Raw genomic sequence first — 15,010 nt, 5'->3', positions numbered from 1 at the left:
CCCGATCCCAATCGACGACAGAGCACATGATATAAAGTTTTTCTATTCACTTTATTCCCAAAAAACAGGTCATAAGTTAGCACATGCTGTCATGGACGAGGAGTAGCAAAGAAGCGATTGATGAAGATTGAGTTAAAGTTGAGTCTGGCGGGGGGGGCCACTCTGTCCTCCATATGCTTTATAGCTACCTGGGCTGTTCCTCCTGCAGATCCACCTACAGCACCACCTATGATCCCATAAAGAACCATCCCTCCTGGCCCCTCAATGGACCCAAAAAGAGCACCCATGACAGCTCCCACAACCAAACCCGTCCCCAGTCCTCTGGCCAGGGACGTTCTGAGCCATCCATTGTCCATCTCTGCCTTAGCTCTGATCTCTGCGCCAACACTGGTGGTGTAGGCATCCTTCTGGTGATACAATTCATCCTCCATGTACTGGCTCTCCATCTCAGTCCAGGCCTTCTTCATCCCGGCTTCCCTCTGCTTCCTGAGCCTCCTCTCCTCTTTCTTCACGCTCTCCTCTGCCTTCTGGAAAGTTCTGCTGCAGAAGTAGCCGCCACCCACGGAGGCCATCATCCGCTCTATCTTCTGCAGCAGCTCTTTGTCCCGGCTGTGATCTCTCCAATTCTTGCTGAATGCATGAAAGCGGCCGCCGTACTTCTCGATCAGTTCCCTCAGGTGCCAGTCAGTCTTCTGCACCCTGTGTTCCAGGTTCGCTCCATCCATACTCCCTTCATAGGCCAGGAGGACCATGCAGTGCCTGAGACAGTGTCTTCCAAAGCGTTCCCTCATCAGTTTTGGGGTTTGCATTTCATTCGGAGAGATTGCGTCCATGTCGAAAGCAACAAGAAAGGCATGGGGACCAGGAATGCATAAGCACTTAGACCTTCTCAGCTCCATCTTCCTCTTGGGTTTAGATATATCCTTATCATAGATGTTTGGCCCGTTGATCACAGCCACTCGTCTGCCAGCCAGCTCTCCAGTATTCTTCCTGCTGTCAGAAATGCTGGTGATATCCTTAGAAAACTCTTCCCTCCCGAGTATGGCATTTGTTAGAAGGAACTGTGAAGGTCCGCTGCTACCCACCACCATAAGCCGTAATTCTGTGGTAGATCCTGTGAAAAAGTGAGGCTCAGTTGAATATCAGAGAGAAGAAACGCCACGTAAATGCAAAGGGACACTTATCTGTGTAATTTTACATCATGGTTTGTGGGTATTTGATGATAAACTTCTGTGTACCATGAATGTATAAAATATCATGGCAATCTATTCTTGATATATTTCATTTTGTAGTAAAGTGGTGGTGGACTGAGCAACCAGCTGACATTGCAGTGCCGCTGCATGACTAAAAACTAGCTAAGCTGAAAGCATTTTTAGTTGATCGATGCTGCTAAACAGCATGCAAACTGATAACAATCCACCTTTTTTAGCTTTGTAGTTTGAGTAAAAGTAAAGCAGATTAGTCAGTTCCATGTCATGTTCTTTGCCTCCTGTATGCATTAAATCAGTGATCTTACCTTTCTTCCTCTTATCCATCAGGCAGATTTACAGCACAGTTTTATTTTGGATTATCACAAAGTTCTCCAGCTTCTCCCTGGACTGAACTCATCACCACAGCTGTTGTGTGTATTCAGTGAAAACACACCACGATCACTTTCCCTAATCTCTCTCTCTCTCTCTCTCTCTCTCTCTCTCTCTCTCTCTCTCTCTCTCTCTCTCTCTCTCTCTCTCTCTCTCTCTCTCTCTCTGCTCTCTGTTGATTAGGTAATTGGGTACATGATTTAATATTAAGTGGAAAATGTCCCCAGGGTTGGAAGCTGGCAGTGAGAACATTCACATTTATTGACATCTTCAATTAAATAGTTTAATAATACAATTACTAAATAAACTATTGTGTTTTTTGCTTTTGCAGTTTGCACCTGACTGTGGAGGATGAGAGGAAAGGAGGATTTTTACATTTTCTTTAAGGTGGATGTTGAAGTGCTTTGTGTAATCATCACCATCATGACAAACTCTCTAGTATTAATCAGAGCTGACCAGAGGACGAATATGACAATCATTGATTGGTAAGTTGTTTGTCTGCTGACAGTGCTGAATAGGCTCTTACCTCAAAATGAAGAAGGGATTTGATTTACTGTAACCCTAAAGAATGAAAGCTTTTATAGGCATTCAGAGAGTTTTGATTTTTTGCTTCTCTGTTTAAGTTAAAGGTGACCCTACAAGGTTATCTCACTAGCCCACCAGACTGTGTTTTTGTCCTGGAATCTGGGAAATCAATAGCTCATTAAAATTACTTTGATCCTGTGTGAGTAGAGCACAAACGTATAATCCCAACATAGACTATTCTCTTTGTGCTGTCACTGCATCAACACATACTGCTGTTTAAAAAGCTCTGCTGGTATTTAAATGAGCTTCATGCAAAAAGGCCGACATGAACGGGAACATATTCAGATGATCACGTACTGTACGCTCAAAACATTTACATTAGGAGCATAAACTCTGTGAGGAGTTTATTTATTACAGATTTACTGGTTATTCTACTTATTGTACTTATATATATACATATATGCAGTTCTTTGATTTATCACAAATTAATGACAGTATTGGAGTCCTCTCATTCGGTGTTTAAATAAACTAACTGTCCACTTGAAATTAAAATACAAGTTCTTCACGGCTCCACACTGATTTTGTCTATGACAGCCAGAAATTTAATGCTATTATATAATAATAAGTTACTTAGAATTTAGTAGGTTCTGTATTTGAAGTTTTGTGTTATTAAGCATTAAATAGAGGTATGTGAAGTCAGGTGGAAATAGGCCCAAAGCAGCAGACGAGGAGAGGATAATACGCCTAAAACCTATTATTCATTCACACACTTACACTTGTGAACAGTTACAGCAAACGGTGCTCAAAATGATCTGACTGCTGTGTAAATTCGTACAGTACAGTCAACTGTTAGTAGCTGTCTGTACTTGTTGATACATAAAACTGGTAAAACAGCGCCCCGGTGTGGCCAAATGTCGTAACACACAAAACGGAAATCACATTTATGAACTTCCTGTTTGGAGCGAGCATCCAGGAAGAGATCTTAAAACGACGTAAACAGACAAAACGACTTTACGTTAACGTGTGTCTGCGTTGGCCTCACTGCTGCCATGGAAACGCACAGTTTTTACGTTTGCAATGAAGCCAGCTGCAGCGTGTAGCTGCTATAATGGGACCAAGTTCTCAAGTGAAGGACAGCCTCGGGTCAGGAGACAGACAGAGAGACGGTCATATCTGCCCTCAGATAGACAAACACTGGCTCCAGAATGATTAAACACACGTTGCGTGCGGTCGGACGTGCCCTCTCTGTCGGGCCCCGCTGCTCCTCCGACATTTCCGGCGGTGAACTAATCGACGAATGGACAAACTCTTCACATCTCACCAAGCAGGCGTCTCTCTACGTACACGTGAGCCGGCTTTGGACAATTTAACTGATTAAATATTTGTATGCAGCGCACGCCTGCGAAAGCATATCCATGCCCTGAATTAGATCCATTTTTCACTCTAATGCAAATACTATGTCATGTCTAGACAGTTTGCCCAAATTATGTCAAAGTGACCTTCCTCCTTTCTGCAGTGGCCTTACTGTCTCAGGAGGTGCTCCTACTGCAACTTTAACAAATACATATCCAGAGAGAACAATGACCACATGATGACCGAGTGCCTTCAGAGGGAGACTGAGACCCTGCTGCAGCTCAGTCAGGTATCCTGGTATGGTGATTTATTAGACCTTTCACATGCAGTCATCCAGCATCCCCGCAGCTTTCACCCACCCTTAATTTCAATTCCTCCCTGCAGCATTACCTCAGTATTTTTTGGTGGTGGGACTCCGAGCTTGGCTCACCCCTCGACCATTGCCGCAGTCCTGGAAAGTGTTTCCAGGCAGGCGAATCTCTCGGATAAGGCCGAGGTCACGCTCGAGGTCAACCCTACTCCTGTAGGAATGTCAAAGTTAGAGGACTTCTGCCGTGCTGGGGTGAACCGTTTCTCCATTGGGGTCCAGGTGAATATATGATCTGTAATACTGATCACAGAAGGTTAGATTGTGAGCTGCATAGCACAGCAGTCTCCAGTTCACCTGTTCAACCCTTCAGTCTTTGCAGGATGAGGATTTGATCATTCTGGGAAGAGATCACAGTTCTCATCAGGCTTTGAAAACCATCGAAGAGGCCGGGAATGTATGCCCCGGGAGGGTGTCGGTGGATGTCATGTTCGGACGTCCCAAACAGAGCGTCGAATCCTGGGAGAAGGAGTTGTCTGAGCTGTTGAGGGTGTGCGATGACCACGTGTCTCTGTACCAGCTGACCTTGGAGCGAGGCACCCAGCTGTTCAGACAGGTGCTAGCAGGAGAAGTGACTGTGCCCGCTGAAGATGTGACGGCAGAGATGTACCAGTGTGCCAGGAGGACTCTCCACCAGCACGGCTTTGCGCAGTATGAGGTTTCTAACTTCGCAAGACATGTAAGTCCTCGGCTGTAAAGACTGATTGCTCACTGATCGTCCTCCTCATCTTAGGAAGAACTGATTTGTTTAGAAACTTTGGAGCACTGAAGGCAAAGTGCTTTATATAAGGAATTAAAAAGCATTACAACAACCTTTCAAACTTAAAATAGCCATAATTGGAATAATGGTAAAAGTTCTAAATAATGACGAAAGTTTCGGTGTTACCGTGCAGAAAAATGTAAAGTTCAAACATATATGTAGAGCAGAATTTATACAAAAACACAGGTTTTTAGTAATAAGTCCCAAATTTAAAACCAGAGATGAAGAGTCCGCAGCAACTAGCACAGCCGAGCATTGAGCAAAATGCTAACGTCAGCATGCTAACACGCTCGCAGTGACAATGCTAATATGCTGAGCTAAATGTTTACCATGTTCACCATCTTTGTGTGCAAAGTCAGCATGCTAACATCTGCTGATTGACACTAAATGCAAAGTATAGCTGGAGCTGAGGGGATGTCAGTAGGCAAATTAGTCATCTTTTTTTTAGTAAAATCTTTAATTCTCAAATACTTTTAGGAAAGGTAATACTGTGTATACATTATTATCAGTATTTTTCAGGTTATAGAGCAACAGGTAAAAGTGACGTGCGCTGTTGTTGATGATTCTGAGAGATGAAGGCCATTATTCAGCTCTGCTGGTTTGTTTTTGATGACATGTCTCCACAAACACTCAACAAGGCAGATGTCTGCTCTGTTGTGCACCATATGGCCTCATAAACACGTCTGAGCGGAACAGTCACGACGGCGCAATGATACTTCACTTTGTGTTATGCAGAACGCAGTGAGTCATCACAACATGAGCTACTGGAAAGGAAGACAATACATCGGTGTCGGACCAGGTGATCTGTTTTCTAGATCGAAAGCAGCGATCGATGAAATATTGACCTTGTGCAAAGTTAGCGTTAGCATTTTTGTTTGTGACAGGAGCACACAGCCGGTTCGCTCCTCTGGGGGAGGGAGGTGTCCTTCGGGAGGCCCGGACCCAGACTCTGGAGCCTGACGTCTGGATCCGTGAAGTCCGGCAGAGGGGACATGGGACACGGAGGCGGATTCAACTGGGCCATCTTGAACTGTGAGCTGTTGCACTTACAGGAAGTAGTGTTGCTGTCTGGTAATGAGTGTATATATAGTGATCACACAAGGGGGCAGCTGCTGTTGCCACAAATTCTGAGCCCATGTGAAGTGTATCAGCCAAACCTCAGAGTGTAGTTTAACAGCGTCAGAAACATAGTGCTGGACGTCGCTGTACATGTGCTCGTTCTCTCAAACATTCTGTCCTTGTGAAACTATAATCAGTCTCGTCCATTCAGCCTGTTTACCCACTCTGCCCTGTCCTCGTTATTATCAAACTGCAGTCGCTCAGATGTTCTGTGATGAAAGATGTTTGTTTGGCAGATTGGAGGAGGTGTTGGTGATGGGAATGAGAATGACCGAGGGCATTGATCACAAGGTGAACCCTTTATACAGACATGAAATACACTCAGAAAAGATTCTGTTCAGCACAGTTTCTGTGTTATGTTCTCTGCCAGTGAAGGCGATGCTCAGAGTTCAGTCCATTTTTAGAAATGTGATAATATTGTTTTTGGACATTTTCTGCAGCATTGGGAGTTGTTTAGCCCTCAGCTGAGCCTCCGTGAAGTCTTTGGTGCATCCACCGATGTCCAAGAGTGGCTGCAGAGTGGACGACTCATTCTTGATGACAGGTGACGTACTTATGACTGTCATTGTACTTGAATTCAGCAGTTTGACATTTTCAGTGGCGAGAAAAAGATGATTAAAATCAGGAAAAATGGCTGTCATAGGTCCCCACAGCCCAAGGTGAAGTATCCAAATAACTCGTTTTGCTTGACAACCAAAAATATTCAGTTAACTGAGTTAATTTGGCAAAACATCAATTCATTTTCTTTCCTTGTTAGAGGTCTGCGCTGTTCCTGGGATGGACTGGCCTTACTGGACAGCGTGCTGCCAGCTCTACTGGTGGAGCTGGAAAGACAAATCAGGCACAGGCTACCAAGGGACAACCGCTTTGATGGACAAACAAAGAAGACCTCCAACCCATAATGACAGGAGTGTTCATAGAGCAGGTGATGTCAGAGAAAGCTTGCTCATGGGTTAGGCTCAAACCACCACAAAGTGACCACTGTCAGTCCCTCGTCTTGTTCTGGTGTAAAACCAGTAAACCAGGCCCACTGACTGTTATGTGAAACTGACTCTGTATCATCCTGTAAGAACTGTCATCTCTCTGGTTTGGGCGACACTGAACATTAGATGTTAATTTAGTTTTAAAAGCCAGGTCCTGTCATGTAATTATTGCTGAAGCACTTCTCATTGCATTTTACTGTCACGTAAACCTAATTTTTACTCTCCCAGTGGAGGAAATGGTTGGAGCTGATGTGAATGCCTTTTCAGTGTGTGCCTGTGCTGAGAGGACCTGTGGTTTTTGCTGCTCTTGTGAATGCACCCTCTGAACAGATGAATGCAACTCCATAATTAAGCAGCTGCCATGTTCAGAACGCATAGTTATTATTGTATTATTTTGTATGTGAGATTATTTTATTATTAGATACAGAATATCCAATTCTCAGACTTCATGAATATGACCACATGCAATAGCTGCATCGTCTTTTCACTCTTGCTCACCTCTGTACATCCTTGTATGAAGGTTCATCTTTGCTTCTTTTGTAGCATAAATATATGAATGAATATATTAATATTCTTGTTTTATAGGTCTGTGTCTTTTTAAACAAATTTCTAATTTGCTGCTGAGCACTAGGAGAGACACAGTGATAGAGGTGGAGTTCCTTGCGGGAAATTCCCTATTAGGATTTTCTTTTTAAAGAAATTATGCAACATAAAATCTAGTGCTACCATGTACCAGTTTGATATTGCTTCCCTCTGTGTAATTCAAAGATATTTACTGGCTCATGAACATGAAGTGATAAACATCTTTTTCTAGGAAAGATTATTACTTCTGAATTGCTGCTACAGCCAAAGATATTTTTTATGTGCGTAAATGAATTCAGTGGATTCAATTGACCCTTGAGGAACGAATAAATTATCTTGAATTGATTAAACACAGACTGATGTAGTCATTGCACATTTGAATGAATCATGTTTCTCGTAATGTATTTTTATGTTCGTACGGTATCACCACCACGCAGTGTTTTCCTACGAGCCTGCAGCCTGACATAACTGTGCATCTGGGATTTAGTTATTCATGTAACAGTACCTGCACACAACCCCCATTCTTTTCTGCAGAGATCACGATGTGCTGTCAGTGCAGAGGCTGGAGGAACGGCTCACCCTCTGCTGTGGGATTCATGAAGCCTGGTGAGGAGACCTCTGCAGCACCAACAGCTTCAGCAGCTGCAGTCTGGTTTTATTATCCACTCCATGAGACAGTTGAGATGGGAACATCAATATGAGGGCGCAAATTGTTTTCTTTGTGGTGGAGAACATGAACAGACTCTTTTGCATCAGTAAATGTGATATTTGAGAGCGAAGGTTTGGGAACACAATGAAAGCTGAAGGACGTGAAGGAAAAAACTTGTCTGACTTTAAAGTACTGAAGTGAATTCAAACCATCCTTTTCTTCAAACCATCCTTTTCAACAACCAAGGACACTCTGAATGCAAAGCCCCCTGAACAGTGTGTTGCTGGGGACCTGCAGAGTGGCTTGGAGACACTGTCTTACAGAAATGAAGAGCTTTTTATTGGTGAAGGGATATAAATGGAACTTGTGCTCAGTGGCAGACCAGCAGAGAGAGCCTCATGTGGGCTCTCTCCATGGTGCTGATTTCCTCTCCTCTCGCCCACCTCCCTCCCTGTAATAAACACACTACCTCTTCTGTTTCCTCGTGCTGACACATGAGTGTGTACTCTATTGGTACTGAGTAAGCGGGCTTTGTCACACCTCGGTCCTTGGTGCCATTTACTACGGCGTGGGAGGCTTGGAGATATGAGCAATCTCTCGTGTCTGGCAGTTAGAAAACGCTTAAGGTCTGCGACTGAGTCACGTCCTCCCACACACTTACATGATCATGTTTTGCATCATCACTTGAAAACTACTGATTGCTGACCTTCGTGAAGTCTAATAATATCGGTCCCCCATCTCCTTGACCTATTTCATGAAGCTCTGAAATAAACTGATTGGTAAAAACAGATGAGGAAGCACATGTGAGAATTAGAAATATTTTTATTATAGGATCATTTAATGCAGTTACATATACAAAAATGAAACAAAACTAACGCACTGGTCCAGCCAGGTGCGACAGAGTATAACTCCTTACATAATACGACATTGCAGCATACTACTACAATTGGTTTATCGAGAAGGCTCACGATTCATTGAATCTGACACCTCTCGGGTTTGTTGTGTTTGGTGCTTGATCTCAGCACCAGCCGCAGGTCGCTGGTGAAGCTCGGGCGGCGCGCCAGAGGGTCCATGGCGGCACAGGGCGCGGCGAGTCCCCGCGCCCGGCTCCCTCTCCTGCCCCGCTGGCCGATGCACAGCGACTGATAGCTGAGGATGGATATGAGCTGATGCCTCGACGGACCGGTCTCGTCAGGCAGTCCGCCTAGAGTGGCAAGGGCCCTGAACGCACCCTCCAGCCCCGTACCGTCTTTGGCCGAGGTTTCGAAGAATGGGACATCCTCACCGAGGATTTCTGTCACCTCCGACCGTCCCACGGCTCTTGCAGCTTCCAGGTCCGCTTTATTCCCGCAGATCACGGCCGGCACCCTGGCGGGATGTTTTAATTTCAGCAGCTTTGCTTTAGCAGCTTCGATTTCGTTGAGCAGCGAGCAGACTTCATCGAAAGACTCCCTGTCATCCAGACTGAACACAAGCAGAAAGATGTCCCCTGGAGAGAAAGAGAGCATCACTTTAATTATTCCTCTTTTAATGTAAAAATCACAGTTCTCAAAATTTACCAAAATCACCGGACAACCGGTTTAATAAACCTTTTAAATAGTTTACAACCCGGGTGCTGTGAAGTGTATGTCATTGATAGACAACACATTTCAAAGTGAAATTAATTTTTTTTTTTAATTTAAGGTCAAATGATACTCATAAAGCCACAAAATTGTGCTAAATAATATTTCTTAAAATCCTGCTGATACTTAAAACAACTGCAGTGATTCTTCACAGTCTGAGTGCTCACCTGTCAGAATGGATAACCTCCGCTTCGCAGGGAAGTTCCTCTCACTCGCTGCGTCCAGGAGATCAATCTGGTACGCCTCTCCGCCGATGTGGAAGAGTTTTCTGTGAAAGTCCTCCGTTGTGGGCTCATAGAGCTCTTCAAATTCGTTACCCAGGAATCGCTGGAGGATGTTGGTTTTACCTACTTTAGGTGCTCCAAGCACAACTATTCTGTGACAGTTCCTGGGCTTGGTCAGACCCAGCTCCAGCAAGTCCACGGACCTCTTTGGGAGTCGGTCAGTCGACACCTGCCGATTCCCAGAACTCGAGGATCTACTTGCAACCGCTCTCTTCTCCTGCTGTCTCCAGCTCCCTTTGACCGTTTTGATGATGCCCATGCCTGTCTTCGATATGTTTGAGACTTTGGGGCGCTGGGGTACTGGGCTGCTCTGAAGAACTGGGTGCGTAATGCGTGATTGCCCGGCGAGAGAGTTGAACATTTCGAAGATGCCATCAACGGGAAGGTAAAACTTCTCAGTTGCGTTCATCTCCTTGTTCTTTCAAGCGTCTCCGGACACCGAGAGGCGATCAAAATCTTACTAACCCAGTTGCTTCTCCATATGTGCGCCGAAACAGAGCCGAGTGTCTTCTCTTATACACCCACAGTGTCTGCGTCATCGTCTCATCCAAATAACGCGCTCCTTTTATAGAAGCATAGAACAAACCCCGAACCAAAAAAAGCACACAAGATCTCCACTCTCTTGTACTTTTCCTTTGGAGAAATGAGCTCTACAAGTCTGTGAGTATGAGATTTCACAGTGCAGCTCTCCGCATGAGTGTACTCGCTCAAGAACAGTTGGGTTGCAAAAACTGAAGTTAAATAATCAGGTGCTTTTCAAGGACAGGGCCAGTAATCGAGTTAAAAGTGAAAAAAAAAGCAACGACTGTCCGAATTACTTGCTGTATGATGGAAGTCCATGATATTGGTCTAAAAGGAATTTATTATATTATGGATAAATCATGTTCAAAATGACAAAAATCAGACTAAAATTATGCTTTGAACAGTTCTGAAAATTAAAAAAATAATAATCTAATTAAATGTGGTGTATTTTAGCACCTGACTAACAGGTGTTTCCTGTCTCATATGGATAAATGGATGAATGAGCTGATAGAGTGTTCACATAATTGCCCAAATCCCTGTAGTCATGGACACCAGAAGTGTGAGAGCTAATTAATTGTGTTCATTTTCTTCTCTTAGACTGCTGTCATGGTAACAGGAGGCTTTTGATTTGCGTTTTATTGCGGCCTGTTTCTTTGATCTATTTTTTATGCTCATATGACCACCACGCAGTGTTTCCTTACGTGCCTGCACAGCCTAACATGACTGCGCGTCTGGGATTTAGTTATTCATGAGGGCAGTATGAACAGTACCTGCATACACCCCCCATTGTTTTCTGCAGAAATCACGACGTCCTGTCAGATTAAAGGCTGGAGAAACAGCTCACTCTCTGCTGTAGGATCCATGAGATGAGTCCTCTGCTGCATCACCGGCTTCAGCAACTGCAGTCTGATTTCTTGCCATTTTCCACTGTATAAAGTCATCAGTATGAGGGCCGAAGTCATTACCTTTGCTTTATAGTGGTGAATATGAACGCATTCATTTGCATCGATGGATTTGATGTTTGAGAGTGAAGGCTTAAAGAAGGCGCACAATGAAAGCTGAAGGACATGAAGGAAATACTCTAGCCATGCACTGAACTGAACATTTGAACATTGAGTCACACTGAATAACTGTGGCCTCCTCTCAGTCAAAGCATCCTTTTCACAAACCAAGGGCACTCTGAATGGAAAGCTCACATAACAGTTTCTTCATGGAGGCTTGAAGAATGGGTTGGATGTGCTGTTGTACAGAAAGGAAAGGCTTGATTGCCAATGACTGCGCGACCTCAATTCAACAAGTGCAGTTCGGTGAAAGGCAGCAGAACGCCATGTCTGATGGAAAATGTAAGAGACGTGCATTTTCCTCGCCCTGAAATTTATGAGCACTTACAACAAAACACCTTCTGAAAGAAAAAATATCTGCCTAAAAAAATAAGACAGGGAGTTGTTAATTAAATTGTGGCCTCCAGCGACCTCCTGTAAAGCTGCCTTCTATAGTCAGAGTAGACACACCATTTAAAGCAAATACAGCTTATAGTGTTATATTTGAGGTCCCAGTGAGTCAGTTTGGATTTCTGGTGTTGGAGCTTTATGGCAGTTTGTTCACAACAGGATTTCGACCTCTCGTGGGTCTAAACATAAGTAGCATCACAGTGTAGGATAACATACTGTACATCTCTGCGGATGTGAATGACTTTTTTGAAAACAAAAGGAATTCATTTTTGTTCATGTCTCGCATATAAAACATGAATTATTCTAGATTTAATCTTAGAGCAACGCTTCATGGTGATTTCCATATTTTGTCACCTTCATCAAATGTGCTAGTTTATGACTGTGCAGCAACAAACAGCGTTAAGCTAATGTAATGCTACTACTGCAACTGTAATTTACACTGGGTAGGGCCTCAGTCACCACCCAGTCACAGTACAACGTCACACTGCACTAATGGCTGCTCACTGACACATCCACTCCCTGGTTACATGGCTAAATATAGAAACCACTTTCACTTTCCTAAGATACTGGAGGTTTATATTTATGGAAATGATTGGACACAATCATCAGCCCATCAAATAGTCACACATTACAGCAGCATCTTAGATGTCATGATTCACCTGTTTGACTCAGGGGCAGATTCACGTCACCTTCATCATTTTACTGTAGGATTTTGGAGGTGCTTTGAATGCAGATGTATTAAGATGATTGACTGTTTGTTCCTCTGCTTAGCGTCACACATAAATGAGCAATGGACGTCGACAGCAGATTACAGGATCATTTGGTGAAAGGCACTTTTCAAACATAGAGGCATTTAAAGCTTAACATAAAGTGAAGAAATTCACGACAATGATAATTAAAAACACAACACAATGCAATATAAAATCAATTAACAAATCAAGAGTCCTGTCAGTCAACTCGTCCATCCCGCTAAAAACTACTTAAAGACTTTGACGTGTACAGCACAGAAATAGATTTCTTACATTCTATTTTACTTTTTTAATCCTACCCATAAGCATATATTTATATTGCATTGCCTTTTGTCCTTTTTTAAATACCTTTTATGTCTCATACAAAGCAATTTGAATTGCCTTATTGAAGAAAGGTGCCACAGAAAGGTGCTGCAAATACACTTGCCTGTGTTTTTCCAGTCATTGCCTGCATGTCCTTTGGTCCTGTAAATCTTTTTTTTTTTTTTTTTTTAACATCTTGTAAACTGAGGGCATCATTGTCAGGAAATGAGCACATCAATGACAGACAAACACCGCACTGCCAGCGGGGGAGTGTGAGGACTGGTGGTTTTATATCACATGTAATTTGCATGGCTGGATAAAGCCCGCTGACACACAGCAGTTTCATTATTTCCCCAGGCACAGAGAAACCTACCAGTGCTCTAAAGCCGAACTGATTAAGTTAATTGATTAGTTGATTGACAGAAAATGAACTGCAGTTTTGATAGTGGACAAAATTTTTCCGAGCAATATAAGCAACAAACAAAAATTGGTGACACTCAGTTTCCTTTTAAATTCAACATCTTTGGGTTTGGGGCTATTGTCAGACTAAACAAAACATTTCAATATTTTAAACTAGAATTTGGACACCTAGTGCCTTTACAAGATCAGGACCATAAGAGCAACTGACATGGACTGAACCCAGTTTCTTTTTGGGGACCCTTTGGGTGGTCTTGGGCAGCCCAGCCTTTGTCATGTACAGCTTTATAAAACCAGTCCAACACTCAGATGAGATCACGGCACAAGACACCAGAAAACAAACACAAAAACACTAGAGGGCAGCAAAGAGAGACACATGAAGTTTTAGAAACTGGATCCTCCAGTGGACCGAAAGTGGTCACTGGTCGCGCGCGCGCACAGATTTCCTCTCCTGTGTGACGTCACCGCCGTGCAGTAGTAGGCTGGTGCTGTTTGTCAGCCCTCTCTCTCCTCCCCCTCTGTTTCCCAGACCTCGCCTGCATGTCCCCCCAGCACTGACCTCATCAGGCCTTTGTTGGGAAACAAAGAATGTTCAGGCATCTGTTTTCAGGAGAAATAAAGACACTGGGTGCCAAGGCAGACAGGAGGAGGAGTGTCTATATATATATATAGTATATATATGTAAATATATGAAGTTGTGCTCTCATCAATGAGTCACATGAAGAGTAAACAGGGAGCATCATAAAGTAAATAGACTCCAAACTTCTGTGAAGCATTTATCAGAAGTAATATGCCACCGGTTTCACTCTGCTTCTCGCACTTCTTATTTCTGTACACTTTCTCCTTTTGTCTTCTCCAAGAGTCGTGCCTTTGTTGTTTCAAGGTGGAGCTGGTATTTCCTGTATATCCTGCTCAGTCAACCAACCACGGGAGCCACTGCTCTCTCCTGATTTTCCCTCAGTTGGCTAATCATCATTCGCTCAGCGTCACCTTAGGATCCTTGTGTGTTTTCATATAGGCGACCTGTACGTGGCTGCAGATTGCTTTGCACGGTTGTTTGATTCCAAGCCAGAGATTTTTTTTAAGGCCTGTAATGCAGAAGGACTTGAGTTCAGACAACAGCCCATTAGTGGTGATAAATAAGTAACGAGCAAAGATGCAGCAATGAAGCTGCTGAAAAGGAAATGTTGCTCGTTGCTGAGTCCCTCTGGGACAGCATGGTCACTCACTCTGCCAGGAAGTGTGTCCAGCATGGCTCTATGGGAAATGAAAGGATGTGTAGTACTACCCTGTAGGTTTATAACCATCTTATTTCAACTTCTAGTGCAAACCTGTAACATCTCCACATACATACAGCACCTCTGCCTGTCGGGGATTTGTAGTTTCTGTAATACTTATATATTAAATTTCTTGCAGTGATTTCCGCAGAGATCTGCTGAAATGTAATCTAGGATCACTGCTGTTCTTCAGGATATGAGATAGGCTTTCAACACATTTGTCTGAACAAGTGCATCCTAACAGTGTGCATCCATTTACACATGGTGCGTCATTATTATTATTGGTGTGTGTGTGTGTACACAGAGGTTTAATGTGTGTTTATTCCTCTGGTCACCTGCTCCGGTGCACACACACGCTGTTCCGCCAGGCAGTGAAAGGGTTAAGTCTGACTCTGCATGCACGGAGTAGCCCTCCCTCCCTCTCTCCCACCTCTCTCCCTCTCCATCCATTTTTACTGAGTGTGTCT

At 43.7% G+C, this 15,010-nt stretch overlaps 3 protein-coding genes across 3 annotated transcripts; 1 reads left to right on the top strand and 2 right to left on the bottom strand.

Moving 5' to 3' along the window:
* Positions 1–89: 89 nt before the first annotated feature.
* On the bottom strand, positions 90–1,608 carry LOC139343229 (GTPase IMAP family member 7). Its single transcript, XM_070980731.1, has 2 exons — positions 1,517–1,608; positions 90–1,114 (listed from the first exon to the last, which is right to left on the bottom strand). Exons 1-2 carry the CDS (start codon positions 1,533–1,535, stop codon positions 90–92), a joined length of 1,044 nt encoding a protein of 347 aa, XP_070836832.1. The 5' UTR covers positions 1,536–1,608.
* Positions 1,609–3,148: 1,540 nt separating this feature from the next.
* Positions 3,149–7,617, top strand: rsad1 (radical S-adenosyl methionine domain containing 1). Its single transcript, XM_070981913.1, has 9 exons — positions 3,149–3,451; positions 3,622–3,755; positions 3,843–4,047; positions 4,139–4,504; positions 5,321–5,384; positions 5,470–5,617; positions 5,941–5,995; positions 6,145–6,248; positions 6,462–7,617. The coding sequence occupies exons 1-9, from the start codon at positions 3,311–3,313 to the stop codon at positions 6,604–6,606; spliced, it is 1,362 nt and encodes a 453-aa protein (XP_070838014.1). The 5' UTR covers positions 3,149–3,310; the 3' UTR covers positions 6,607–7,617.
* A 1,106-nt stretch (positions 7,618–8,723) lies between these two features.
* Positions 8,724–10,326, bottom strand: rasd2a (RASD family member 2a). The gene is made up of 2 exons (XM_070981620.1): positions 9,708–10,326; positions 8,724–9,407 (listed from the first exon to the last, which is right to left on the bottom strand). The coding sequence occupies exons 1-2, from the start codon at positions 10,231–10,233 to the stop codon at positions 8,890–8,892; spliced, it is 1,044 nt and encodes a 347-aa protein (XP_070837721.1). The 5' UTR covers positions 10,234–10,326; the 3' UTR covers positions 8,724–8,889.
* Positions 10,327–15,010: the final 4,684 nt, after the last annotated feature.

This window comes from Chaetodon trifascialis, chromosome 15 (genome assembly GCF_039877785.1).
Source record: "Chaetodon trifascialis isolate fChaTrf1 chromosome 15, fChaTrf1.hap1, whole genome shotgun sequence".
NCBI classification, from domain to species: domain Eukaryota; kingdom Metazoa; phylum Chordata; class Actinopteri; order Chaetodontiformes; family Chaetodontidae; genus Chaetodon; species Chaetodon trifascialis.
Note: the sequence above shows the minus strand (reverse complement) of the source record. Positions and strands in the feature narration are given on the sequence as shown.